At 35.5% G+C, this 27555-nt stretch overlaps 4 protein-coding genes across 4 annotated transcripts in view; 1 reads left to right on the forward strand and 3 right to left on the reverse strand.

Annotated features, from left to right (window-relative positions):
* AdoR (Adenosine receptor) overlaps nt 1–27555 on the reverse strand; it is a 91864-nt gene that overhangs the window by 8539 nt on the left and 55770 nt on the right. The window contains exon 2 of the mRNA XM_073087931.1: nt 546–757. Coding sequence (XP_072944032.1) covers nt 546–757 — 212 coding nt within the window. The remainder of the gene's footprint in view (nt 1–545; nt 758–27555) is intronic.
* LOC140753039 (uncharacterized) lies at nt 6953–9523 on the reverse strand. Its single transcript, XM_073087394.1, has one exon. It carries the CDS (start codon nt 9277–9279, stop codon nt 8038–8040), a length of 1242 nt encoding a protein of 413 aa, XP_072943495.1. The 5' UTR covers nt 9280–9523; the 3' UTR covers nt 6953–8037.
* Nucleotides 11040–13420, reverse strand: LOC140753431 (uncharacterized). The gene has a single exon (XM_073088019.1). The coding sequence runs from the start codon at nt 13260–13262 to the stop codon at nt 11583–11585; it is 1680 nt and encodes a 559-aa protein (XP_072944120.1). The 5' UTR covers nt 13263–13420; the 3' UTR covers nt 11040–11582.
* On the forward strand, nt 17869–19794 carry LOC140753509 (uncharacterized). The gene has a single exon (XM_073088159.1). The coding sequence runs from the start codon at nt 17893–17895 to the stop codon at nt 18478–18480; it is 588 nt and encodes a 195-aa protein (XP_072944260.1). The 5' UTR covers nt 17869–17892; the 3' UTR covers nt 18481–19794.

Consider the following 27555-nt stretch of genomic DNA (forward strand, 5'->3'; position numbering starts at 1 on the left):
TCTTTTACATAATATAGTTCTTGGAAATGTTGGAAACGTGCGTTTAGTAGATAATATGTTTTTAGCGTCATGTAGTAGATACTAACCTGTTTTCACAAAAACACATCACAAAAATTATTTCTTCTCAAAAGACCCAATTTCCGTCAATAGACATATGAACTAAATGTTACCGTTGAGCAGTTTGTATCTGCCCTAATGTCTGTTTTGGTTCTTCCTGGTATACCTGTCATTCCCTGTTTCTATGACACCCATTATCATATCATAGCACCACAAAATACATTCAGTGGGATTTACAAATTTGCCGCCAGTGGGTATGCTATTCAAATTTTGCCGCCCCTACCGATGTCCGAAATTCAATAACCTAGTTAACAACAGTCCAAACCAGATACAATTGTTAGCTACTACATATCACTTTATAAATTGAGGGGCCATACAAATTTTGCCGGTCCTTTAGTTTGCCGCCCTATGATTTAGTCTCAGCCTATTGGTAAATCCGCCACTCAATAACCTTCAAAATTAACTTTTAGTTAATAAATTATAGTCACCTGTTTTACAACAACGCGGTAGATATGAGCGTAGAACGCAGCGAGCAGCACGCTCGGGGTGACGATGGTCGCGAAGTAGAGGAACAGCAGGTAGTTGTAGTCCATCACCTCGACGAAGTAGCAGCCTGGCGCTGACTCCGGAGCCGCATGCCACCCGAACAGCGGCAGGAACCCCACGCCGGCGCCCGCCACCCAACATACTGAGATTATCACTGGAAAACGGAAAAATATAAATTATTTTTTGTGCATTAACTTAATTAAGCAGTGACAATCTCTGTGGTCGATCAGTGACTGTGAGGTCCAGGGTTCGAATCCTAAGCGATGTCTAATTTTTCTCAGATGAGAGAATTTATAAGACAATGATTAATTTAATCTGGAGCTCCAGAGTTCTAATCTTAAGCGATATCGACATCCTATTTTGTCTTCTCAAGTTCCCAGACAGAGAGAATCTCAGTTTTATTCAAATATGTTGTCATTTTTACCGACTTCGAAAAAGGAAGAATTACTATGTTCGTCTCTATGTATTTTTATAACTAAGATGCATCTCGTCTTATAAGTATTTCTGCGTTACAGCACCCTTCAACCAGAATTTAACAGCATTTACACCGCTGAGTTAGGTATACGGCCGTAAGTTAAAGTCAACGAAAAAGCGAAGATCGCTTGTAATTAATAGCGATATTTACGTCAATAACACTTGTTATAAAAAACAGATAATAAACGAATGCAGTATCATCCTGTGCCCTTGACTGCGTAACAGCCAAACATATGGATCGGTTGGCACTTGGCAGGCAAACAAAAAACCAGATATCCGTAGGTATGCAATAGGAATTTAAATATATTGGAAGCAAACCACTATAAAAACTTTATACGCATGTACGTTATATGCCTTAGCCTGTGATCGTCAAAATTTATTTATTTAGCTATTTTGCTGCGTATCAGAATCGGAATCAGAATTAGGTATTAGAATCAGATATTAATCAGGGTAACTGAAAGTTCTGAAGGTGGTAGAACCCTGTGGGTCCACTCCGGTAGCGCCACTGCCATACCTTTTGCTTCTTAATAACAGCAGTGTAAAGCGCTGCTGTATACTGGTTTGAAGAATGTGGCAAGGGAGATATACTTATCCGAGGCGTTCCAACTGAATCCTCAAGGGTAACAATGCATCTGTTGCCAACCTCAGGTAGGAGTTTTATCTTATCAGGGGACGATGTACTGAAGTCCATTAACGGCAGTAGCCGCTTACCATCAGATGGATTGCATTGGATCTGCTACTTCAATGTAGTAATAATAAAACTAAATGTATATCAAATCCGAATTCTAAATTAAGAAGTTTTACAAGTTCAAAAAATCAGATCTTCTAATGGGCATTCTCGTTTGTATGTCATTTATAATATATCTTTTGCCATATAAATAAGAAATGTTAAGGGTGAACAACCCTTAACACTTAGGGGTACGAAAAAAAGATAGTAGCCGATTCTCAGACTTACTGAATATGCATATAAAATTTGGTGAAAATCGGTAAAGCCGTTTCGGAGGAGTACGGTAACTAACATTGTGACACGATAATTTTATATGTAAGATGTAGGGATGCAAAATTAAAGTACTCAATATTCATCCTACGCTGTCTGGCACACGCATAAACAGAGTAATCAAGTAAACATAAACACAGTATGTTTTATATGAATCAGTCTGCCAATTTACTGATATAAGTGAACAAAGGACGCTAATTCGACAAAACTAACCACAAAATTAACTAATCCGGAACAATCAGTTTAAATGTAAAAATTAAGATGAATATATAAATTACTATAAAACCCGACGACTTAAAAATATAGTCTATGATTACTCCCACAATTTAGACAAATCGAATGAAACAATCCGACAAGCCGTTTGGATTATATGTATTTCATCATCAACATTATCCCATTACTGTCCCACTACTGGGCACGGGTCACCTCTCAGAATGAGAAGGATTAGGCCATAGTCCACCGCGCTTGCCACGTGCATATTGGTAGACTTCACATACTGAGATTTTTTTTTATAAAGCTCTCATGTATGCAGGTTTCCTCGCGATGTTTTCCTTCACAGTTTCGCAAATGATAATTAATTTCTAATACGCACATAACTATGTAAAATCAGAGGTGCCTGGGATTTTGATCCTCAGACCCCTCGATCGAGAGGCCGTTTCTAAACCACTAGGTTATCACTGCTGTATGTATGTATGTATGTATTAGTATGAGACAAACAGGTGGACACGCTCGAAAAACATTACCCTCCGCAGCCAGGTAAATGTCTAATTAATACTAATTTCTTTTACATTTTTAAGTATTCTCGTATTTTCCAGTAGTTACTCTATAATATTGCAGTAAATATTTTTTAATGCATTTATGTAAGATAAGTTATCACAAAGTGTATGTCTTGTGCTCAGTCTATTTGATTACATTGTCATTGGTCTTACGCTAAGTGACTGGCAAATAATAGGACACAAACAAGCTGGTATATATATGCTATACACTACCGAGTTAATACAAAATGAAATCAACCGTTTCAAGTGTATTAAACTCTTATATTAAGATGGACTGATATCAGGTGACATGCTTGATAATAGTAAAACAAATGAAATGTTTAAAAAATAATTTTATAAACAATTATCAAGTTTCAATAATATTTGAAACCAACAGAAAAAGGTCGATAAACCTATTACATATTTGTTAACAATATTATACAGCCATTTAAAAATCTGCGTGACTTTCGCGCGATGGCGTCGCTACATCAAGAGCCGGATAGACCCGTTGTGTACACACACAAATATACTTAAAATGATTTTAACTTGTTATTGTTTAAGCATGTTTAAACATTAAAAATAACAGCTAGTAAGATGGTATTGGTAGGATAATGATGATATCTTTCCTCTATCCATTTAACAGGCCTTACTTTACAACTGGTTATTTTGTCGTCGTCACCGCGCTAAGCCTTGCGTGTTTGCAATAAATTGGTAGGAAAGCGACGCTACCCACTTTTGAATTTATTCCCTTACTCAGCTACTACGTCATTCGCGCAAATGTGACTGTAGACCAGCGGTTGGCAACCTGTGGCAAAATAAACTAAAGGCCGCACTTGTTATATAAACCCCCGAAGCCGAATATACCTGTATAATTTATCAAATCCCATAGAAAATATGAAAAACTCTTCAAATTGTTAAAACTTACAGAATTTAATTGGTAGAGGTAATTACATTACGTTTATAGCTAAAAATATGGAATTTAAATAGAAATAAAAATTACAAAATTATGACTACACTCGGTCATTTATTGTTCATTCGCGAGCCGAGCGAAGCGCGTTACACGCTATTGACTATAGGGTCGTTTGCGGTTCGTTCATGCATTTATTTTGATATTATTAGTACTTATTTACAAAACATTCGTCAGACGTAAGACGTAAGATTCGTAAGACGTCAGCGGGCCGCGAGTTTCCGACCGCGGCTGTAGACTACTGTAGAATATCAGGCTGGTCCCTAGTAATTTCGGAATTACCAGCACGCAACGTTGCACGTTACGTAGTTATGACGTTAACCATACATATGACGCATGCTCGCATACTCATCTTTGTTCTACTTCAGATCATACCGATGAATCAGTTATGATAACAAAAAGAATAAAGCATTATGATAAAAGAATTAAATTATCCTGTTTTGTTATATTGAGAGCTCTCATTTATCATCTATCATAGGCACATAATTCACCGACGTCATTTCGACGCATGCAATATCTTATTCTTAAATAACCCGTACGTGTGTACAGAAACCATGACTTAAATTTAAAAAATTAAAAACAATCCTTTTAATATACAATTTGGATTTTGAGCGTCAGAACTTGTCCTCTTTCTTTACAAGGTCCATATTCAATAAGTCCCCTGATATAAGTGGGAAATAATCTTTATATGGAGAGAGCGATACAGTCGTGAAAAGATATTCGGGCCATATACATTTACATACGTACATACATCTATAGGTAGGTACATTTTAATTTGCTTTCTTGTAACATTTCTGCTAATTTCGTACGGTTGTTTTACGCATTGAAAATACTGGGAAAACCATTCTTTACCCAAGTGTAAGTGGCACATATAATAAACATCTGCGATACTTAAATATTTCACTATTAGTGTCAGGTTATTTTAAGTAATTACTCATTTTTTACACAAAATAACCTTGCTTGGGGGCTACGAAGGATATTTAATTAATGAAGGTTTATAATATAAATACGTTTTATTTTTGCAGTAATAAACCAGTTTATTGGAAGAAAGAAAAATATACAAAACCATTATTTAATATAAAATTTTCTCCAATTTCTATCACAAAATTGTGATAAATGTTTGATATTGTGTCTGAGATAATTGAGATTCGTTTTAATCGAAAGTAATAGAAACCTTTGTCATCTTTCTTACCCTATAACATCGCTGTTAGTCTATTGTAATCTAGTTTGAAGGGTGTATTAAATGATAATATGAAGCGTCCCAACTAAGTGTTAAGCCAGCAAGTTGAGCAACACATTCACGATCAACCTCAGAAGGAACTCCTACCCTATTTGAAGTCTAATGCAAATGTTCAAACTGATAAGTATTGAAGTTACCTATTTCTCTTATGTAGGTCTACAACGCTTCTTATCATTAAACATATCGAATGCTTTTTTGCTGCTTCCATTATAACTAAATGTGGGTCATGAGAAGCACACGAGCGAGAAATAAGATATCAGTGAGATTGGATAAATTCTTTCGTATAAGGTAAGGAACCTAACACAGTTTGTGATCTATAATGGAATAAATTTTAATACATACTAGTAATAGTTCTACTAGCTTCCCCACACAAGTATGGCAGTCTTTTAATGTTTGCAATTACATTGCTTAAGATATTTTCAGTAGGCACGTATTTGTTACCTTTGGTAAATCCTTTCTCTTTGTGTAGAACTCCATAAATAATAGATAATACTACTATGTAATACCATAACTACAGTGAGTTATTGTCGAGTAACAAACAGTCACTAGAATTCATTTGTTTTTTTTGTATAAATAAGGTTTCTTACTTTAAATTTCCACGAAGTAATAGTTATAAAACAGTATAAAACATCGCTTTCCTCCACGTTTCGCCACAATAGCAACTAATGGTGATTTAGCAGCTATTACATTTTATATTACGGCCAACTGCATAAAAACGGAAAAAGAAAAACACATTGAAATTGAATTGAATCATTGCCAAACCATTAAAAATGAAACTGCTTATTTTTGCTGCAAGTTTCTTTTAAATGTGATATCATATTCCGTGGCTGGTTGTTATAATGTGAATATACTGACGTAACTAGATGGCAAGGAATCCAAGGAAGACGTGGATATTAAGATGTTTGGGCATGTTCGATATGATATCCGTAATATTAAAATGTTATTTAAATTACGACACGGATTTAAATCTCCAAATCAATTGAATGGATATTTCTAAAGTTTTGTAGAGGGTAGGTATAGTTAAGTTTTATGCAAAAGTTATTTTGGACACTTATTATTAATTTATTAACGTATATTTTATATTGTAGAAGCAGTTTCTTGTGATTAGTACTCAAATGTCAGGAGTATTTCTTTTTTTTTATAATATAGTAGTAGCAGACGAGCATGCAGTCCACCTGATGGTAAGTGGCTACTGCCGCCCATGGATATTTGTAATCAACCACAGATAGGATTAGATATTCCTACCTGAGGACGGAAACAGATGCGCCGCTACCTAGGACTAAGCTCGAACGCCTTGGAAAAGTGTCTCCCTTACCACACTCTTCAAAACGGAACACAGCCGCGCCTAACACTGCTGTTATTAGGTAAAAATAGGTGTGGCGCTGGTGCCGCCGGAGTCGAACCACAAAGGGTTCTACCTTCTAGGATGGGATAATATATAATTTTAGAAAGAAAAGAAGTATCCAATGACTAAAGGAATTTACGATTTATATTAAATAATGTATAATGAAGCTGATATTCTTAAAGACATAGGTAAGTGTAAAGTTGTATTTCTTGAGTCTACATTCAATTTGACTCGGTACTTAAAGTAGAACTATAAGTAGGTGTCTAATAATTTTATGGTCATTGATGTATAATCAATTTATAGGTATATTATTGTACACTATTCTTTACTACTGATTTTGTACCACAAAATATTAAAACATTACTACACATAATATTTTTTTAGAGTTCAAAATGTTTTGAGACTGAGCTAAATTACCAATGTCATTAAATACATTAATTAGTTAGATACTCAACTGTTTAGTCATTTTACTTTGGATTAAAAAAAACCGGTTATCTATATATCTTGTATAGATATTTTAAACTTATTTAAACTTGTGAAACCAGTGTAATAAAAATTAAACAAAAAGAAGTATTTTTATAACAGTTTTTAATAATACAATCATAAGAAATACAATATATCACAAATTGATCTCAGACTGATAAGTACATGTTACGCTGCATGCAGTTGGAATCTTTTAAGGAAAAGTAACAAATTCATTAGAACCAGCCTCTTTACAATAATAATCGAGAAGATAAAAAAATTAGGCCACTTTTGAAGCCAAAATCAGATCTTTAACATATTTATCATTCTTATCATTATGTTTTTTAATAATCTAGGTCAGTTTATCACATCAAGTCATTTTTACTTTGATGATATATTAGAAAAAAGTTGTGCAAATAAATTTTAACATTGGCATAAGTAGGAAGCACTGGAACAGGGTCAGTTACAACCAGAATAAACCAGATTAAAGCTTCTTGCATATTAACCAATCAAGGCAGTACCTTGGTCCCTGACTAAGAAGTGTCTTTCTATATTTAGAAGCTTAAATTTAATATAAATGGAATTTAATATAAATAAAAATTAAATAGAAAATGGAATTTTGAATTTGGAAGCAGATGCTTGTGAGCAAAGATCATAAATACACTAGATTTAATTATATTAAACATATTATAAATGTAACAATTATAGTTAGAACTGCTCACTGTTTGTGCTAATTGCAAAAGGTCATGAAGCAAAATTGCATTCACAAAATTTAGTGTTTATCAAATATATAAAAAAATCATACTATATAAAAACTATAAAATATTATTATAAAAATACATATCTTGGACGTGTCTTCATTACTTTACAATAATTTGGTGTTTATTAAATATACAAAAGGCATCATACAAACTACATATTTTGGATGTGTCTTCATTACTTTGAATTTAAATATATTGTTTCGCTTAAATTAATACTTAACATTGTAAATATATCTACTTTTATAAGTTGCCAATAACAAAACTAGTAATACCCAGACTGATCTTAAAATATTTTTATATAAATATATTTATTAAGTAGTGGAATACATAGTATTTTAGATTTGAATGGATATTTTTCAATTCTTACAATTTTCCTATAGGACTTTGTAAAAATATTGTGTTTTAGAATTCTGCAACATTACAAACTAAATACTTAATGCATAACAAAAAGGGCGACAACAATAGATAATATTGTGAATGCTGGGATGTTACGAGCAGCTGAATTTTTCTTTAGAGATGTATCTGCATATGTCTGCAACAGGCCACAAGGCACAGTTTTCCTCATATTAGATGTAGGACTATGCCTTATGACAAAGCACTGCATACCAGGTGTTACTTGAATTGGTGCACCCTTTACATCCAATGCAGACACTGTTGTGGTGTTCGTAGTCGTTACTGTCACGGAGGATGTCATCGTATTGCCCGGGGATGAGGCATCGTTCGTTGCATTTGTTGTACTATTCACAGAAGTCACATTAATGGGAACTAATGTACCATTCGGCAGCATCTCATACACTGGGTTAGGTTTGAGGGTAGTTGTTGGGGCTTCAGTACTTCCTGGGTTCGTTATGTTGACTGTTGTGATGTTAGTAACCGTTGTTGACGTAAGTATCGTATTGTTGGGGCTTTGTTGCGTTTTCGCTTGCTCTTGGAAAATAAAACTCGTGATCAATTGACAATCGATTTTAGTTTCCTCATAATCTCCGTTATCCTTTTTAACGCCAAATTTACAGACTTCGCCCGGCTGAGGTTTGTAATTTGAGTGGCTGTGGCTGATAGCGTACGCGCCGGCGGCGACGGTTCCGAGGTTCAAGAGGGCTAAACCGGCTAACAGTGTACCGTACTTGCTTCCGGAATCCTTGTACTTGTAGACGTAAGTGGGTGGGCTTCCATGGTACACGGGGTAGCTCTGCGCCGGGCCGCCGTGCATCGGAGTGTACCTGATTTGCTGCGGCGGATTGTAGTTGTAATGATAATGGACGTTAGTAGTGTGTCCGGTATTGGTGTTACCGGCCAGCCCCTTCCCGGCCGGATAGCTGTGGCTACCTGAATGATGAGTGTTGCCAGACGATGGGTAGCCTCCTGAGCCAGGAGAGCCGTGACTGTTACCGGACATACCGCCAGATGACGGGTACCCGTGATTGCCTCCCGATGAAGGGTATCCGTGACTACCTCCCGATGAAGGATAAGCGTGGCTACCTCCCGATGAAGGGTATCCATGACCTCCGCCAGATAGACCCCCAGAACTCGGATAAGAATGGTGACCTCCTCCACCAGAAAGACCGCCCGACTTCGGATATGAATGTCTGCCACTACTAAACCGTTTCGCTGATATCGGTTCCGTTATTGAAAGCGTTAATAACACGCAAAACAATATGCACTTATAACGACCCATTGTAAAATTCTCAACTTTCACTACGTATATAATATTATACAATTTTCACTCCACTCGCGCGCGTCTAACAATAATACTCGTGCGCATTAAACTGACTGACTGAGTGAACTAAATCTAATCACAATCAATATTCACCGAACAAGACTTAGGTCCATCAGGTCTGAATCAATATTGAATGAATGAAAAGAAAAATGACATCAAGTCAAATTAACCCGAGCGAGTAACACATGACATGACTCAACGTCTCAAAACTCTCAAACGGTATGCACTGTATGCAGTTGGCAGCTTGTATTAATATGTTACCATACGCTATTTTTAAAGTCCCGAATGGAACGATTTAAAATAATAAAAACATAAGTATATAATCTGTGTAATATAATATTTTTGTGTCACTGATTGGATGATCGATAATCTATTTTAAGGGAACTTCCTACAGAAAGAGGTTACTTGTTTCCCGGAAATGATTAGGTTTTCTGAACCTTTGGCAATATTAAAAATCAGTTAGTGTAATAGAAATTGAGTATTTTAATGTGTTGCAAACGGTGACAAAAAGTTTGAATATTTTTTTTGTAATTCTTGTTTGATTCAGGCTGCATTATTTTGATAGATGTACTTCATTGGTTTATTATTTAATAGTTCGTTTTTCCAGTTGATTACAATTAAGCAGTTAAGGTTTTTACTTGCGGCACTATTTTAAACGCTCGGTCACGGAACATAAAAGGTAAGCATAACATTCGAGTGGTTTTCAGTGGTGTCACTCATGAGATAAACATGAAGATATCAAAAATATTTTCGAACCCTAAAGACATCTTTTATAACCAATTCCGGCGTTATGTATTATACCAATTATGTATTCCGTATGCACACGAAATACATACGTGTGCATACGTAATACATAATTGGTATATTATATAAGAATAATAAGAATAATAATAAGCAGAACGATTGCACCATCTCCCACAATCTGTCAATCCAGCCACAGCACGAACCAGGTACGGTAACGAGAGATGCAAGTGGTCTCCCGAGGCAACCAAAACAAACAAACATTTACTCTAAACAAGTCTGTGTCATTTGAATACTTTATCCAAAAACTAAAACAATTGTACAATAAAAATATTGTTTTCATATTGTTTCCTAAATAATACAGGTGGAAATCAACAAACATTCATATTTTAGTAAAATATTTTAAAAACATAGATCAATAATAACTCCATTCATAATGGTGAAGTATTTATTATGGTAACATTTTACTTTTATTTGAACATGACTACCAACATAATAAAATGGAACCTTGGTAACTACGAAATGCCGGGAAAGTTTGAAACAATTTAATGGATGAGTTTGTCCTTGGATTGACTAATTGAAAGTTGACTTCGGAGGAAGAAGGTTTGATAGAGATATCAGACGTTTTTACAGTAAAGCAATAGCAAAAAAGTAGACCTAAGTCCTATGAATGTTTTATAATATTGTGTGCTTTTTTTTCACATTTTTAGCTAGTCATTGACTCATTGGCTTTACTTTGTTATAAAAGGCGACCTCTGTGAGTGTATATAAAGTATAACGAAAGACGAAATACGAGGTAAAATTTCATTTAATAGATAATTAATAGTATATTTCCAACAAAGATTTTTCTATGTAACAGCATTTAAATGTAACATTTAGTATTAATATGTATTGATTACTTACTAAATTAAAATATGAGAAAAAGAGAATAGAGATATAGTTTATATGAAAATATTTATGAGAGAAAAATACACAAAAAATTATAAATTCTTTTATTTCAAGTACAATCTTAACAAAATAGAAAATGTTGTAAATCTACCTAAATTATTCAATATGTTTTCAAACATAATTATTATATATTAACATATATGGTCTAAGTACCGGTAGACCTATTTTCGATGCAGTATATTGTATTTTTTTATTTAGTACGTACACAGTTCGAATAGTATAAAATATTATATTAATAATAATAATATAGCTACATTAACTACATGCTACAAATATTTATTTTAAGTACCTAATTAAGTAAGAATAGAAAATACTATGTTAACATTTTTACTTTGTATTTTTAACTGCGTATTATATATAATATAATATCTTTGCCAAGTATTTGTTTTCTGTAGTAAAATTATACGTAAATAACAAGAAAGATTGTATGGCATCTAAGCACATTTTTTTTCTTTAGATATATAATATATTTTTTCTGTAAAGATATTTAAAATGCACAGAAACACATAACGATTCATTTCACTTATTTATGATAACTTATTTAATATTAACGTTATTTATTAAATGTTACATTATGTTGCAACAAATAATGACATCCACCACGGAGGATTAGAAATCCACGATTTCAGTTTACTTTTTGAGGGAAGTAACACAGTATCTTTCTTAGGTTCAGGCATTTTTGAATATTGCATAAGAGTTTTACAATCTATGTTTTTGATCGAACGAGTGTCCTTAGTTATAATTTCTACGGAACATTCCATATTACTTGTGTTAACTGGAGGACCTTTGACACGCAGTGGGTCGGTGGCATTAACTACAGAAGTGCAAGATGTGGTGTTGGTAATTGTTACATTTGATGCAGTTGCCGTAGAATTTACAGAGGAAGTATTGGTTAATGTACTGGGCAAGGTATTATTAGTAACAGTAGTATTTGTCACACACACTGTACTATTTTGCGTTTCTGTCACTGTTGTGTTCTTATTAGCCGAAAATGTAGATACAATTTCGCAAGGTATTTTTAAGATTTCCATCTTTCCATCTTCCTTAATTCTAAGTGTACAGGCAGCTACATGTTTGTTTTGTTCGTTAGAACTGTAGTGGCTTCCCGAGGGATTATATCTTCTGTGATAATAGTCATCATAATAATAATGATCATGATGATGGCTATGAGAACGTCCCAAATTGTACAATGCCAGCCCCGTTAAAATATCACGATAACGGCTGCCCGAATTTCTATATTCAGTTATATAAGCATATTGAGGTGATGAGTAATACGTCGGAGGATAACTGTATGTTCCATGGAAAGCTTGATTGTGGAATCCAGATCCGTAGCCACTGTTACTATTAAAAGTATTACTTGGACGATAAACTGTTTCACGCGGAGGATTGTAATTATTCTTATTTGAACCTCCATATACGTATCCTCCTGATGATTGCGTATGAATATGTCCACCCGTCCCAGATAATCCTGTCGGCGACGCGGGATATTTACTCCCTGATCCGGAAAATGTTGAACCAGAACCTGACAATCCTGTCGGTGAGGCAGGATATTTACTCCCTGATCCGGAGTACGTTGAGCCAGAACCCGACAATCCAGTCGGTGACGCTGGATATTTACTCCCTGATCCGGAGTACGTTGAGCCAGAACCTGACAATCCTGTCGGTGACGCAGGATATTTACTCCCTGATCCGGAGTATGTTGAGCCAGAACCTGACAATCCAGTCGGTGACGCTGGATATTTACTCCCTGATCCGGAGTACGTTGAGCCAGAACCTGACAATCCTGTCGGTGACGCAGGATATTTACTCCCTGATCCGGAGTACGTTGAGCCAGAACCTGACAATCCTGTCGGTGACGCGGGATATCTGCTCCCTGATCCTGAATATGTTGAACCAGAACCGGACAATCCTGTCGGTGACGCGGGATAACTACTCCCTGATCCTGAATACGATGAACCAGAACCTGACAATCCAGTCGGTGACGCGGGATATCTGCTCCCTGATCCCGAATACGATGAACCAGAACCAGACCATCCGGTCGGTGACGCGGGATATTTGCTTCCAGATCCTGAATGTGTATTACCATAACTAGACGATGGTTTACTCCACGATGTGTGTCTGTTCCCCCACGACGAGCCCGATGATCTCGAGGAACCTCCCCTCGATCTGCCACCGCCAGAGCGCCATTTACATTCTATAGTTGCCGTCAAGCAAACAAGTAGTAAACACAGGAACGATATTTTGTACGCCATATTAGCGTGGAAGCGCGCGGGCGCTTGCCTTACGACTGATTTGGGTTTTATTTAGATCACTTATGTTATGACGTGTACGGCGTATTCTGGGAATATTAGACGCATTTCTGTTGTGCTCGCTCGTTCATTGATAAATAGAGGTCGGAGGTTAACTGGTTAAGGTAAACAATTTAGAGGACGTGTTTGAATATACGAACAATGTGTACAATAAATGCCGTTTATTCCTAATTGTTTTACAATAAGTATGTTAGTATACTACCTTGTTTATAAAGCAAAATAATTTTTACTTTATAAACTTAAGGTAAGTAGCTTGTAAGTGCCAATGGAAAGTAAGATTATTTTTAAATCTTGTCCGTAGTATTGTGCTGCAAAAATCTTACATGCTTTTAAAGTTTTCATCTCTAACGGTTGCATTTATAAGTATAAGTATTTTAAACACCACTTAGCTAACATAGACGATAGTGGCCGCTGATTTGAATCAGGATTAAATTTGAAATTAACCAACACATACGCTACTTTCACCGCACAGCAAACCCTTTATGGTTCGACGTCCAAGGCACCACGGCCAGATATATTTCTGCCTAATTACAGTAGTATAACTGCTGTATTCTGGTTTGAAGGATGTGGGGAGAGAGACAGTCTTATTTGAATTGGTCCAAGTGTTAGAAATCTATTAAAATTATTTTATTATTAGTAATATTTTAATTGATTATTTTGTCTTATTTTCATGACGTGTTATTTTTATAATATAAATAGGAACCTATTGTTCCTATTTACATAGTCACTGGTTGGTATGATTGTATGATTTAGCATAAAAAAGAAAAAGAACGGTCGTCACGTTAGAGTTGTATTATGACTCAAGGTCTCAAACTGTGCACAGTTGGCAGCTTGTATTAAAATGTTACCATATTGATTATTGGTTTTTGCCTCCTGGGTATTCCATTTCTAAGCCTCAAAACGAATAAAAAAATAAATAAGCCAAAAATACAGTGAACATAGTTTTGTAGAGCGGAAAGAGTTATATCGAATGAATACTTACCAAACAGTAAACAAATCGTTGTAAACAAAAGAAATATAAAAACGCTACGAACTTATTCCCCAACCCATTAGAATCTGTGTAATATAATATTTTTGTGTCACTAATTGGACTATCGATAACCTATTTTATGATTGGTTTCAAGTTTTTACTCGCGTCACTCTTGTAAACACTTGGTGACGGGACGTAAAAGGTAAGCATAACAATCGAGTCGTTTTCAGTGGAGTCCCTCATGAGATAAACAAGAAGATATCACAACATATTCTCGAACCCTAAAGACATCTTCTCTAACCAATTCCGGTGCCACCTTCTTATGTATACGAAATACATCATAATAGTTCACAGAACGACTGCACCGTCTCCCATAATCTATCAATTCCAGCCACAGCACCAACCAGATACGGGAACAAGAGGAGCAAGTGGTCTCCCGAGGCCAACAAAACAAACAAACATTTACTCTAAACAAGTCTGTGTCATTTGAATACTTTATCCAAAATATAAAATAAATGTACAATAAAAATATTGTTTTCGTATTGTTTCCTAAATAATACAGATGTAAATTGACACACATTCATGTTTTATTAAAATGTTTAAAAATATGAATCAATAATAAATCCCAGTCACCGCTAAAGTATTTATTGTGGTAACATTTTACATTTATTGGAACATGACTACCAACATAATAACATTGGTAAGTTCGAAATGCCGCGAAAGTTTGAAACAATTTAATGGATGAGTTTGTCCTTGGATTGACAAATTGAAAGCACAATTTTATTCGTTTTTATTTTGTGTTGAAAGTAAGACTTCGGAGGACGTAGATAATAACTTCTTAGAGATGTCAAACATTTTTACAGTAAAGCAATAGCAAAAAGGAAACCTAAGCCCTTTTAATGTTTTTTAATATTGCGTTTTTCTTTATGTTTTTAGCTAGTCATTGACTCAGTGGCTTTGTTCTATTATATAAGGCGACCTCTCTTTGTGTATTATATAAACTACTATTATATAAAAGACGAAATACTAGGTAAAATATTATTTAATTGATAATTAATACCATATTTCTAATGATTTTTTTTTTCATTGTAACAGCAATAAAATGTAACACTTAGTATTAATATGTATTGATTACTTGCTAAATTAAAATATAAGAAAAAAAATACAGGATATAGTATATATGAAAATATTTATAAGGAAAAATGGAAAAAGGTATTGGACTGGCATGGACGGGGCATACGCTTAGACGGAGAATACATCTCGCACTTGCGTTTTGCCGATGATATTGTCATTATGGCAGAGCCGCTGCAGGAGCTGCAGGAAATGCTGAACAGCCTAAATTTTGTCTCCCGACGGGCGGGGCTGGGAATGAACTTGGACAAAACGAAAGTTATGTTCAATGATCATGTTGTTCCTAGCCCAATTGCCGTTGAGGGCATGACTCTCGAAGTTGTTCAGGAATATGTTTACCTCGGGCAGATCATGCAATTAGGTAAAAACAACCGATGGGAGTTGAGAGGGAAGCCGATAGGAGGATCCAGTTGGGCTGGACAGCATTCGGGAAGCTTCGTCGCATCTTCTCGTCGCCCATACCGCAAAGCCTGAAGACCAAGGTCTTTGACCAGTGCGTCCCACCGGTGATGACCTACGAAGCCGAGACGTGGAGACTTACAGTAGGGCTAGTCCATAAGTTAAAAATCGCTCAACGCGCTATGGAGAGAGCTATGCTCAGTGTATCTTTGACAGACAAGATCCGCAACGATGAAATTCGCATGAGAACCAAAGTCACCGACATAGCTATGAAGGCTAGCAAGTTGAAGTGGCAATGGGCTGACCACATCTGTCGAAGAGCCGACAACCGCTGGAGTAGACGGCTTGGAGTGGAGACCGCGTCTAGGCAAACGTTATGTGGGACGCCCTCCTGCAAGGTGGCGCGACGATCTGCGCCGGGCGGCAGAAACTAGTTGGATGAGGAGAGCCGAAGACCGGGCTCAGTGGCGTACCTTGGGAGAGGCCTATGTCCAGCAGTGGACTAACGTGGGCTGATGATAAATGATGAATATTTAATTAATTATTTTGTCTTATTTTCATGACGTGTTATTTTTATAATATTATGTTCCTATTTATGGTTGGTACGATTGTATGATTTAGTTTAAAAAAGAAAAAGAACGGTCTTGACATAAGAATTGTATTTTAGGTGGGAATAATAAAAAAGAAGTAAATTGGTCGAAGAAATAGTTTTATTCTTCCACAAGTCCTTCAAGAGTAACAACACATGTGTGGCTAACCTCAGGTAGGTAACTATGTAAATGATTGAAAAGATGTTTCGATTATATATATATTTTTATAATATAGGAGTACCTTATTTTTTTTTGACGAGGGGGAAACCTTCAAAAGGTACCCAGTGTCGTGGGAGCGACACGGGGTTTTGTGGGATTTTAACCCCCCGGGTGGCCATCCTCACCGCTGCGAAGAGGACTCCGGAGTCCTCCCGAGATCCCGGGATCTACGGAACGCAACCGGAGTCCTCCAAACATGTTGCCCCATCAGGCTCCGCCCAGATGAGCCCAGGCGCTCTCCACACCGTCTGGTGTTTACGACGGTATGGGACCACACATACCGTCGTCCTTCCCGGGGTCGCTTGCTGGACGGTTCGAGCTCCCACTCTTGCCGCCCTCAACCCCGGAAGCCCCCTTTTAGTCGCCTCCTACGACAGGCAGGGGATACCGTAAATATATATAGGAGTACCTAGGAGACGAGCATGCAGTCCACCTGATGGTAAGTGGCTACTGCCGCCCATGCACATCTGTAATCAACCCCAGATAAGATATTTCTACCTGAGGTCGGCCACTGCTACCCCTGAGGACTAAGCTGGAACGCCTCGGAAAAGTATGTCTCCCTTACCACCACTACCAGCCTTCAAAACGGAACACAGCAGCACCTAACACTGCTGTTATTAGGTAGAAATAGGTGTGGCGGTGGTGCCGTCGGAGTCGAACCACAAAGGGTTCTACCACCTTGAAAGAAAACCTATTTACATCACTCAACTTATTACGTAAGAACTATAATGTGTTAGGCGATTTAGGAATTATTACACGCTTTTCTATTTAGCTCGGCCGTTTACTGATAACGTTCGGTCAGAGGTTATGATAAGATCATTAAACATGTTTACGTATTGTGCAAGTAACGAATTGGGATATTCCAAGAAGAATAGATATTTTTACAAAAACATATTTTTATTATAAGCAAATATTATAATTAGCTTGTACCTAATTGTCAATAGGAAATAAGACTTTTAAGCATTCATAATAATTTAAAACTCGTATAAGTAGGTACCGAAGGTATGAAACAGACTTATGTAACATTTATAGCGGGGTAAATACCTAACCATAATAAAATTCTACTTCGCCTTTTTTGCGGTATCCTCTATACATACTACGTACTAGAACAATGAGGTTGTATTTTATCTAATAATGCATTTCAGACTATAATCACTCTCGCGAAGGCAAGCCATAGCTATTCTGCTTCAGTTTTTGTCGCAACGATACAAAGCCAACAAACGGTTAGTCACAATCATGACACCGGTAGAACAGTACATTTAAAATGTTATTCAGAACTCTTATAACAATCGCTTTCATATCGCCGTACACAGTGTTTTGTGGTGAAAATATTGCAAAAGAAATAAGGCCTGACGCAGTATTCCCCGTGCCGTTCGAGTTGCCGAACCGTAACGACCGTTCCGATCAGTGCTGGCTGCGAGTCGAAGATGCCGAGGTGACAGAGACCGTAACCGTCTATTGCTACATCGCCCAGGCGTTTCTCAGGAACTACATCCATGACTACAACTCCAACAAGATGACCGAAGACGACGTGGACGTCAGTCTCTGGAGCGAGGACCCGAGACCTCAAGACGACAATATGTTGACCAAATCCGTGAGCCAAAAAAATAATATATTGGATTGGAAGCTCACTACAGTGATGGATCCGACCACCAGGATGCGCTTATACGTTACGAAGCAGGCGGTCTGCAGGCTCATCATGTACAGCCGTGACGGAATGACAAACTATAAAGTTGATTGTGATAAAATTTTGTACTATGTAAACAATCGCATGAACGACGCTTCTACGATACAACAAGTGCCCAAGATGTGTGTGATTACATCGATAGCATTCCTCGTCCTTGGTCCGTGAATTAAACGGTTGATAACCAGCGTTATAAATTAGTTAATTATTTCTCAGAATAAAAACGGTGGGAATGTTTAGGTAGTGTTATTCGATGGAAGTCAATAAAATTCATTTGAAACGACGAAAAACATCTGGTTGTTGGAGGTCGTCTCATGGATAATTAGTTCCAACTCGATCGTAACAGGCCTTACAATGAAACAAAAGTGTATTATTTTGTTTTACAATACCAACAATGAATTTTAAGCATTTCACGTAAAATGTGGAAGCAATATAAAATAAAATGTCGTGTATGTAACAGTGTGACTACAAAACGACAGCTGTAACTATGTAATTATACAAAAGATAAGATTAATGTTAATTGTTTTCCATTATTGGTAATTCAAAGTAAGTCACACTAGTCATAAGCTATCAGTAAATAGAAATTATTTTAGTAACAATATAGTATTTCAGGAGTCTTTAAAGGAAGAAAGTTATTAACAAAATTAGTTAACCAAAGAAAAAGGATTTTTGATATAATTTAATATACGGAAAAATGTTGATTCCTCAGAATCAATCGTGTTAGGTAGAAGCTACGACCAGGTGGGGTAAGACACCGGTTTTGTTTTCCTCTAGGTATTTCCTTATGATGAAATCTAAACTGCTCTCCTTAAATGTATATTTTTCCTTCCTTACTATATATTTTAGGTATTACAGAAGTCCTATTACCTATAATTATTATTATGATCACAGTTCTACTGCCAATGAGTGACAATTTTGTACAATTATGATGAAGGAGATCTTTCAAAAATGCTTCACCTGACGAGATCGTGTTACCTTGCTTCCAAATATGCTAGATCTGACGTGTTACTTTATATTGGGTTGTAGACAACTCATTGAACTGTATCCTTAGATTGCCTGTCCTCCGGTCTAAGTATAATATTAACTTCAATAGCTTGACAACCCTTCAATAGAGTATAAAGACTCTCATTTTAGTATCTTTATTTTCTTTCGCTTTCTGTTTATCTTCTCTTTGCCTCTTGTCTTACTCTTATTTAAAACGTTGGTAAACCTACAGTTTTATTAGGACTATATTTAGAGGTACTTTAACATTAATTAATTGAATTAATTAAAAGCAACGGACTATTAACATCAGTTGTACTGCAGCATGCAGCTTGATCATTAATTATTTTATGCATAAAAACAACACCGTTCAATTAAATAAATTGTTGTTGGTATACATTTATTCTATTTTTATAAATGCATAAAAATTAAAATTCACAATGTGTTTGATCACCAACCAATTAATTTTATATCTTCTTAGAATAAAAACAGGTTTTATGATACCGCCATTATAAATATTATTGTAACATTCGTTTTCCTCACGAATAAAATAAGTATATAATAAATTAGTGAAGTAAGTAATATTTTGAAACGTGTTTTGTTATGATCGTATTATTTAAATGTTGAACCAAGGTTATCGCTCTTGTCACACTTTAATTATACACAATATTATTAATTGCAAAAAACGTCTGAATTTTTAATTAAATGAAAAAAAACTGAGAGATAATAAGGCGTTTTTAATTTTGTTGTAAGACAATCGAGACATCATATAAAGGTGTGATGTTTTGTCATATGTTATTATATAATGGAAGTAGCAAAGGAGAATGCAGTCTACCTGATGGTAAGTGGCAACTGCGCTCGTTTATAAATAACCCGAGAGAGGATTACGCTCCTACTTGAGATCGGCCACATGTTACCGCCGCTACCGCCGAGGACTATAAACTATCCTTCCCTTCGACGTCCTTTGACCCTCCCTTCGAGGGGAACCATTAAAAGGTAATAGGTAGCCAGTTATCCAACTCAATATTGTCCGTTTTAATATCTCGATTAAGTTTAAAACACTGTAAATATCTTTTACTACTTTCTGTTCCGTTCCACACGAATGCATTCTCTAGGACATCTTTCAGTTTTATAATACCAATATACTAAAATATATTTTCAGAGAATAATAGTCTTCAAGTCTAATTGTCTAGGTAGTGTGCCAACATCAGTAAAGAAACAAATAATGAACAAAATATTCAGTTTTATTTATTTATAGTTTTATTTATATAGTTGTAAATAGTAATAAATAATATAATTATATGCTGCGCTCGTCCAGTTATATAAATTACTAGCTGACCCAGCAAACGTTGTATTGCCATATAAATAAAAAAAAATTTAAGGGTTGTACTACCCCTAACATTTAGGGGGATGAAAAATAGATGTTGGCCGATTCTCATAGATACCGGATAAGCACAAAAAATTTCATCAAAATCAGTTAAGCCGTTTTGGAGGAGTATGGCAACGAAAACTGTGACACGAGAATTTTATATATTAGATTATGCGGATGCGCATAATTACACGTTATTGTATATTTATCAGTCCGCAAACAATATTTTGCAAGTCCCAGTTATTGGTTATCTATTTGTTTCTTCTGCATTTGCATGGAATATATATATTTGTTTTGCGGAAAAGATTTATACTTAAATGCCTGAATTTCCTTAGTTGAATTTGACTTATATATTGAGGACTTTAAAATAACTTTAACTACTAAAATATTAGGTACCTTAAATCAACTCCATCTGTCAGATATGCGTCTTTGGCCGGGCCTTTATTAGGTGTCGTGATCATTTATTTTATTTTTATACATTTTCTATTTTTATACGTTACCTGTAACCTGATTCGTTTATGTTATGATGGTATTTTTGGAGCACGGCAATGTTATATTATACCTAAATACTAGCATACCTTAATATAATCCAGCATATTCTTGCATAAACTTAAGTAAATCAAGTCGTAATGTGTTTAAGTCACAGAATCATTGTCATTTTCTATTTGAAGATAAAAATTGATGTGTTCTATTTCGTAGGTATAAAGCACCAGCAGTATTGGAAGCACCATTAACAATTGTGGTATTCTGACTAAATTATAAGTTCACGGACAGCAATGCACCTGTGGTCAGCCTGTGGTAGGGTACTTGCTATAATGGCACAGGAAAGGACATCGTAATCATTAAACTTTCCCAAAGTTAGTATAGTTTCTACATACAATCGCAAACTGTGCAAACCTTAGCATATAATAAAAGCAATAGGTACAGGTATGTTTATCATGACATATTTTTGCAATTAATTTTATGTTTATTGCCAGTACCTATAATAAATAATACAATTACTTCGCATACAAATACAGATGATTGCATTGATGCACATATTGTGTATTGTATGATACACAATAGACAGGAGTAACACGTGTATTCAATAACAGCATTTTGCAAATTATTCGTGCTACGGTAATAGTTTATTTTTCATTGTAATGGTTCACGGATGCTTTAGAGGATAAACTATCTAGTATTGCGGATTTCCTTAACACGGTAATTATAAAGTTAGTAAGTTTATTTATATAGTGTGCACTAAAGTGCATAGATAAATTATTATTCTTAAAATTCGGAGTCTATGCTTAAACTATAAAAATGTAATTACCTCAGCATTTCCCGGGATAAACGACAATTCATCTGTAAGCTATGAAGCTGCCTTATACATTGAAGCCGTGAAGAAAATTAAACTTTATAACCGAAACGAATCCGCGTTAAAATTTATAAACTTCAGAGCATGACTGCAAACTCAATCATTGCTATTGTATTCCTTTCAGGCGCTCCGCTAACGGAACAAAACGATTTATCACGAAATGGATCCACAAGCCTTTGTTTTAGCATACAAATGGACTAAAAATAATTTGTTATTGATGATTCCTCGTTATGTCATACAATCGCCCACACAACAAATGCATTTCATTTTTACCAGCTTCGAAAAAAGTAAGAGGTATCTAGTGTTTTCGGCCGTATGTATTTATTTTTGTTGCTCTTTTTCGATTTACTTGCTTGGTCTAGTTTAGATGATACAATATTTTTAAATAATTTTAGTTTAAAATTTCTAGTTATGTAATTATTGTTTTGACAACGTTGCTGATAATATTTATGTTCCTATTATTATACCATTAAAGAAATATTCTTAATACCTATTACTTAGTATAAATTGTAGATCACGCACTAAACCGTATACTATCGTAGGTACAAATTAGGATGCAAATACTTATCCAGGAACAAGCGTACTACACTGATTAAACAATTGCCCTATAAAATGAGTACGACTGTACCCTTACCATGAGATTTTACGTTTCGACAAATATGACTGTTTTGGTATTTGTTTACGTATTTGCCCGTACAATTTACAATCAGCGCCCCTAGCGGATTGTATCAGAACTATAGTGTCAGTAAAGTATCATTCAATGTCTAAATTGACAAAATGGCGCTTTATGTTTTGTCTCTCTTTTATGCGAACATGTGAGGCAGACAAAAAGACTTGAGCACTTACTTATTGTTACGTTTATTCAGTCTACTGAAGCAAACGGAACAGAATAATGGATTGAGTAAACTTAACGTAAAATGGTGGGATGTTTTGAAAACTCATGGTAAGGGTACTGAACGCAGACACTACTGGCTGTTTTTAAGCGATGGATTGTTTATACACAGTTTTTTTACAGAGTCTGTGTTGATTTCGACAAAAAGAGTGGTTTTTATAGGTATTATCCTACATGTAGGCATAGGTTTCCCCATTCAAATAAGTGAAATCGATAGAAATGTAATACTGTGCTGTTCCAGAATTCAAAAGTATACTGTTACGATTAATTATAATAATAAAAGATACGATATTCCAGTATGATACAGATATATTTTTATATACTTATCTTTTATTACATTTACGGGTATTACAACAATTTCAATTTTCGTAATTATTATTATCATTCCTTTTTTTATTGTAGGTACATACTGTTAGAAATCTATTCAATTTTTTTTTTATAGTATTATTTTAATTAATTGTTTTGTGTTACTTTAGTGATAGTTAGTACTGTAGTGTTTTATAGTCACTGGTCACTGGTCACGATTGTATGAGCTAGCATAAAAAAGAAAAAGAACGCATCTGGACGACAGAGTTATATTTTGCGCGGGAATAATAAAAGTTGTAAATTGATTCAAGAAGTAGTGTTATTCTTTCAATACGAAATATGGCATTTTATTTTATAGATATATATCAGTATTGTATTCTACCATGTACCCTTACCATGAGTTTTCAAAACATCCCACCATTTTACGTTACGTTTACTCAATCCATTATTCTGTTCCGTTTGCTTCAGTAGACTGAATAAACGTAACAATAAGTAAGTGCTCAAGTCTTTTTGTCTGCCTCACATGTTCGCAAAAAAGAGACAAAACATAAAGCGTCATTTTGTCAATTTAGACATTGAATGATACTTTACTGACACTATAGTTCTGATACAATCCGCTAGGGGCGCTGATTGTAAATTGTATGGGCAAATACGTAAACAAATACCAAAACTGTCATATTTGTCGAAACGTAAAATCTCATGGTAAGGGTGTTGGTATTAAACACGTGTAGGTATATGCGGTCTACTCTTATTCTTAATACGTAACTCCAGATAATGTTTTAATTGAAAGAAAGGAAGATAATCGTAAATCTCTAGGTTCTAGTGTAAATATTTGTTTTAACGCGTTCAAATAACTCGAATTTTACCTAACGTGAAGTACGTGACCTCGCATCTGAATAACTGAATGAGTTTAGTAAGATTAAAGTTTAACTCGTATACAAACGCACAAACTGTAGTTTTAGCAAACACTTATGTGTGAAAAGCATAGGTATGTATAAAATATTTATATAGGAAAGTTATTTTTATAGACTGATAGATATAACCGATCTTTGTATAAACTGATATACCTACTAAAATCTAGTAGTAGTTTGTTTTTATATGAAATTGAAATAGCTTACACGCTGGCAGTCTTGTTGTAATTTAATTAATATTTTTACAATGGAAAAACACATCTAAAGACATACTTAAAAGCTTCTATTTAATACTAACTGAAATTACACTAACTGCACTTACCTAACTTAATATAACTTGTAGGTACATGACTTGGAAAAATACTTAGTAAATTGAAATCAAATTTTATGGAATGAGCTCCCTGCCTATAAAATAAAGCATGTGACAATTCCAAAACCTCGACATAAAGATAAATTTAACCACATCCCGTATGCTAAAATGGGTTTTGGTTGTAGAGTGTGAGACAAATAAAGATAAAATTATTATATTGTACATAAAATTATGCTTATAAAATGTGACCTCGTAAAAAAATGACCTTTTTGGGCAGTCTTATAAAAAATCCATCATTCTCAGTTCTGGCTGGCCGCGGATCGAACCTGGAACTCAGTGTGTGTCAAGCGTATGTGGTTACCACACCACACGTATCACCTATTAATTACCCATAGCAGGGCAATCCAACCTAATACCAGCTTTAGGTAAGACTTAGTACTCTATACCTGTTTCCTTCATCCTGACAAAATATATTAGATCGGAGTATACAATATATACTACACACACACAAATTTATTTATTAGTGGTCGTTGTTGTTGTTTGTTTGCGTTTCTTAGGGCTCTAATACACGAGCGACAGCCAGTCGGCAGCAGTCGCAAACGTCAAAGTACCCGTTGGTGGTAGTCATTGATAACAGTCACCGAAGATTCCCGACTGCTGCCAACCCTAACTGACACCGCCTCTTGTCAACTGCTGATGCCAAAACACAATTGTAAAACGGCGATCGTGTTTTGTCATTGGTCAAGAAGACAAGTGGCAATAAACAACGACCACGGGGCAAAGCGCCGGTCGCATACTAGTACAAGCAGTGATAGTGTACTGGATACGTGTACTTAAGAAACTCAGCCTCTTGATCGAGATCAAATAAGGTTCAAATCCCAGGCACCCCTGATTTTCTACCTGAAGGTGGTAGAACCCTTTGTGGTTCGACTCCGGCAGCACCACCGCCACACCTATTTCTACCTAATAACAGCAGTGTTAGGCGCTGCTGTGTTCCGGTTTGAAGGAAGTGGTAAGGGAAACAGACTTTTCCGAGGCGTTCCGGCTTAGTCCTCAGGGGAAGCGGCGCATCTGTGGCCGACCTCAGGTGGGAATATCTAATCCTATCTGGGGTTGATTACAGATGTCCATGGGTGGCAGTAGCCACTTACCATCAGGTGGACTGTGCTCGTCTGCTACTCCTATATTATAAAAAAAAATATTATCACTTGCTTAAACGATGAAATGATGATGAAATTTTGATGATAATATCAGTAGTCAGCGCGGGCTTGTATGTTATCTTCCTTACTGATATAATATAGTGTAGGTATAGTCGTCTGTCTGTGTGTACCCACTTGTACGTGTCCTCCGTACACGTGGGAGGACTTTATCAGACAGAAACTATGTACGTACTAGTACCTAAGTGTACAACTCAATAATAGAATTTATACACCTTGATTCTTCGTTTCAACTTCTGGTATTGCTTTCTTACCGCCAATCTATATATATATAAGAGATTTCCACGTATATAGTCACTCATCACGATATCTCTGGAACCATTAGAGCTAAAGACTTGAAATTTGGTAAGAATATTCTTTTCACCGAGTAGAGGTCAGCTAAGAACGGATTTTACGAAATTCCACCCCCAAGAGGGGTTGCGGGGGTGTTAATTAAAAAAAAATCACATTTTAAAACTACAGCTCTTATAGGTATGAAACTTAGTCAGGATATTCTTTTTGGCATGTTTGAATTTACTAAAAACTAATTTTATGATATTCCACCCACAGAGGGGAGTGCGGGGGCGTTGAAAATTAAAAAAAAAAATTATCTTCCAATCTATCGCTTTTAAAACTCTGTAACTTGACCAAAAAAATTTTTTAGCATCTATGAGTTTACTAAGAACAAATTTTATGATGTTCATCCCCAGAGGGCTGTGCGGGGGCGTTAAAAATAAAAAAAAAAATGTTTTTTCCAATCTATAGCTTTTGAAACTCTGAAACTTGGCCAGAATATTTCTTTTGGCATGTTTGAATTTACTAAGAACTAATTTTATGATATTCAACCCTAAGAGGGTTGTGCGGGGGCGTTAAAAATATTAAAAATTTGTGTCTTCTAATCTATAGCTTTCAGAACTCTGAAACTCGACCAAAACATTTTTTTGGCATGTTTGAGTTCACTAAGAACTAATTTTATGATATTTAACTCCAAGAGAGTTGTGCGTTAAAAATTAAAAAAAAAAATGTTTTTTCCAATCTATATTTTAAAATTTGCCAATGTGAAAGCCAGCTCTACGAAAGTTAGTCACTGGTTAGATATAGTGGAACTTTAATTCTACCGTTTTTGGAAAATCAACCCTTATGTGGGTTAAATAAGGGTTGTAAGTTTGTATGAAAGTCCTCCAGTTTTCATGTAAACTGTATGAAAATCGGTATTTGGGTTTTCGATAGAAAATAATTAAACACCTATTTCACCATTTTTGGAAAATCAACCCTTAAGTTGGTAAAATAGGGGTTGAAAGTTTGTTGGGAGGTCAGCAGATTTTGAAACAATGTCTATGAAAATTGGTATTCAGCTTTCTGATTGAAAATAATAGAACACCTATTTTTCCATGTTTTGAAAATCAACCCTTAAGGTCGTTAAATAGGGGTTGGAACTTTATTTTATAATCCGTTAATTTGGAAGCAACCACTATGAAAAATTATCATTGGACTCAATGAAGCATCTGAGTCACTGTTTTTTTAGATCAACCCTTAAGACGGCTATAAAAGGGTGTATGCATTATGCCTTTCTGTTTACACATCTGTTTCAGCATTTTTAGCAACTCAACAATCACCCCCATTAGAGTACTATAAGTAAATGAAGTTTCTTTAAAAACTGTTATTGAAGTTACTTCCTTTGGCGTGTCTAGAAAAAGAACAGAGTGCAGAGAGGTTTAGTGTAGGGCGAAATTCCACGGACCGTCGTAACATATATTTTTAACATGGGAATGTATTGCGCGTGCTGAAGTACAGAACAGCGGTTTTTTAGGGTTCCGTACCTAAAGGATAAAAACGGAACCCTATTACTAAAACTTCGCTGTCTGTCCGTCTGTCCGTGTGTCACAGAGCTCTATCTCTGGAACCGTAATAGATAGACATGAAA

This window comes from Epargyreus clarus, unplaced genomic scaffold (genome assembly GCF_041222505.1).
Source record: "Epargyreus clarus isolate Ecla_fem2 unplaced genomic scaffold, WU_Ecla_fem_2.2 ptg000026l, whole genome shotgun sequence".
NCBI classification, from domain to species: Eukaryota; Metazoa; Arthropoda; class Insecta; order Lepidoptera; family Hesperiidae; genus Epargyreus; species Epargyreus clarus.

What these genes read in the sequence shown, in the direction of transcription:
- LOC140753431 (XM_073088019.1), bottom strand. Translation starts at nt 13,262, where the DNA reads ATGGCGTACAAAATATCGTTCCTGTGTTTACTACTTGTTTGCTTGACG.
- LOC140753039 (XM_073087394.1), bottom strand. Translation starts at nt 9,279, where the DNA reads ATGGGTCGTTATAAGTGCATATTGTTTTGCGTGTTATTAACGCTTTCA.
- LOC140753509 (XM_073088159.1), top strand. Translation starts at nt 17,893, where the DNA reads ATGTTATTCAGAACTCTTATAACAATCGCTTTCATATCGCCGTACACA.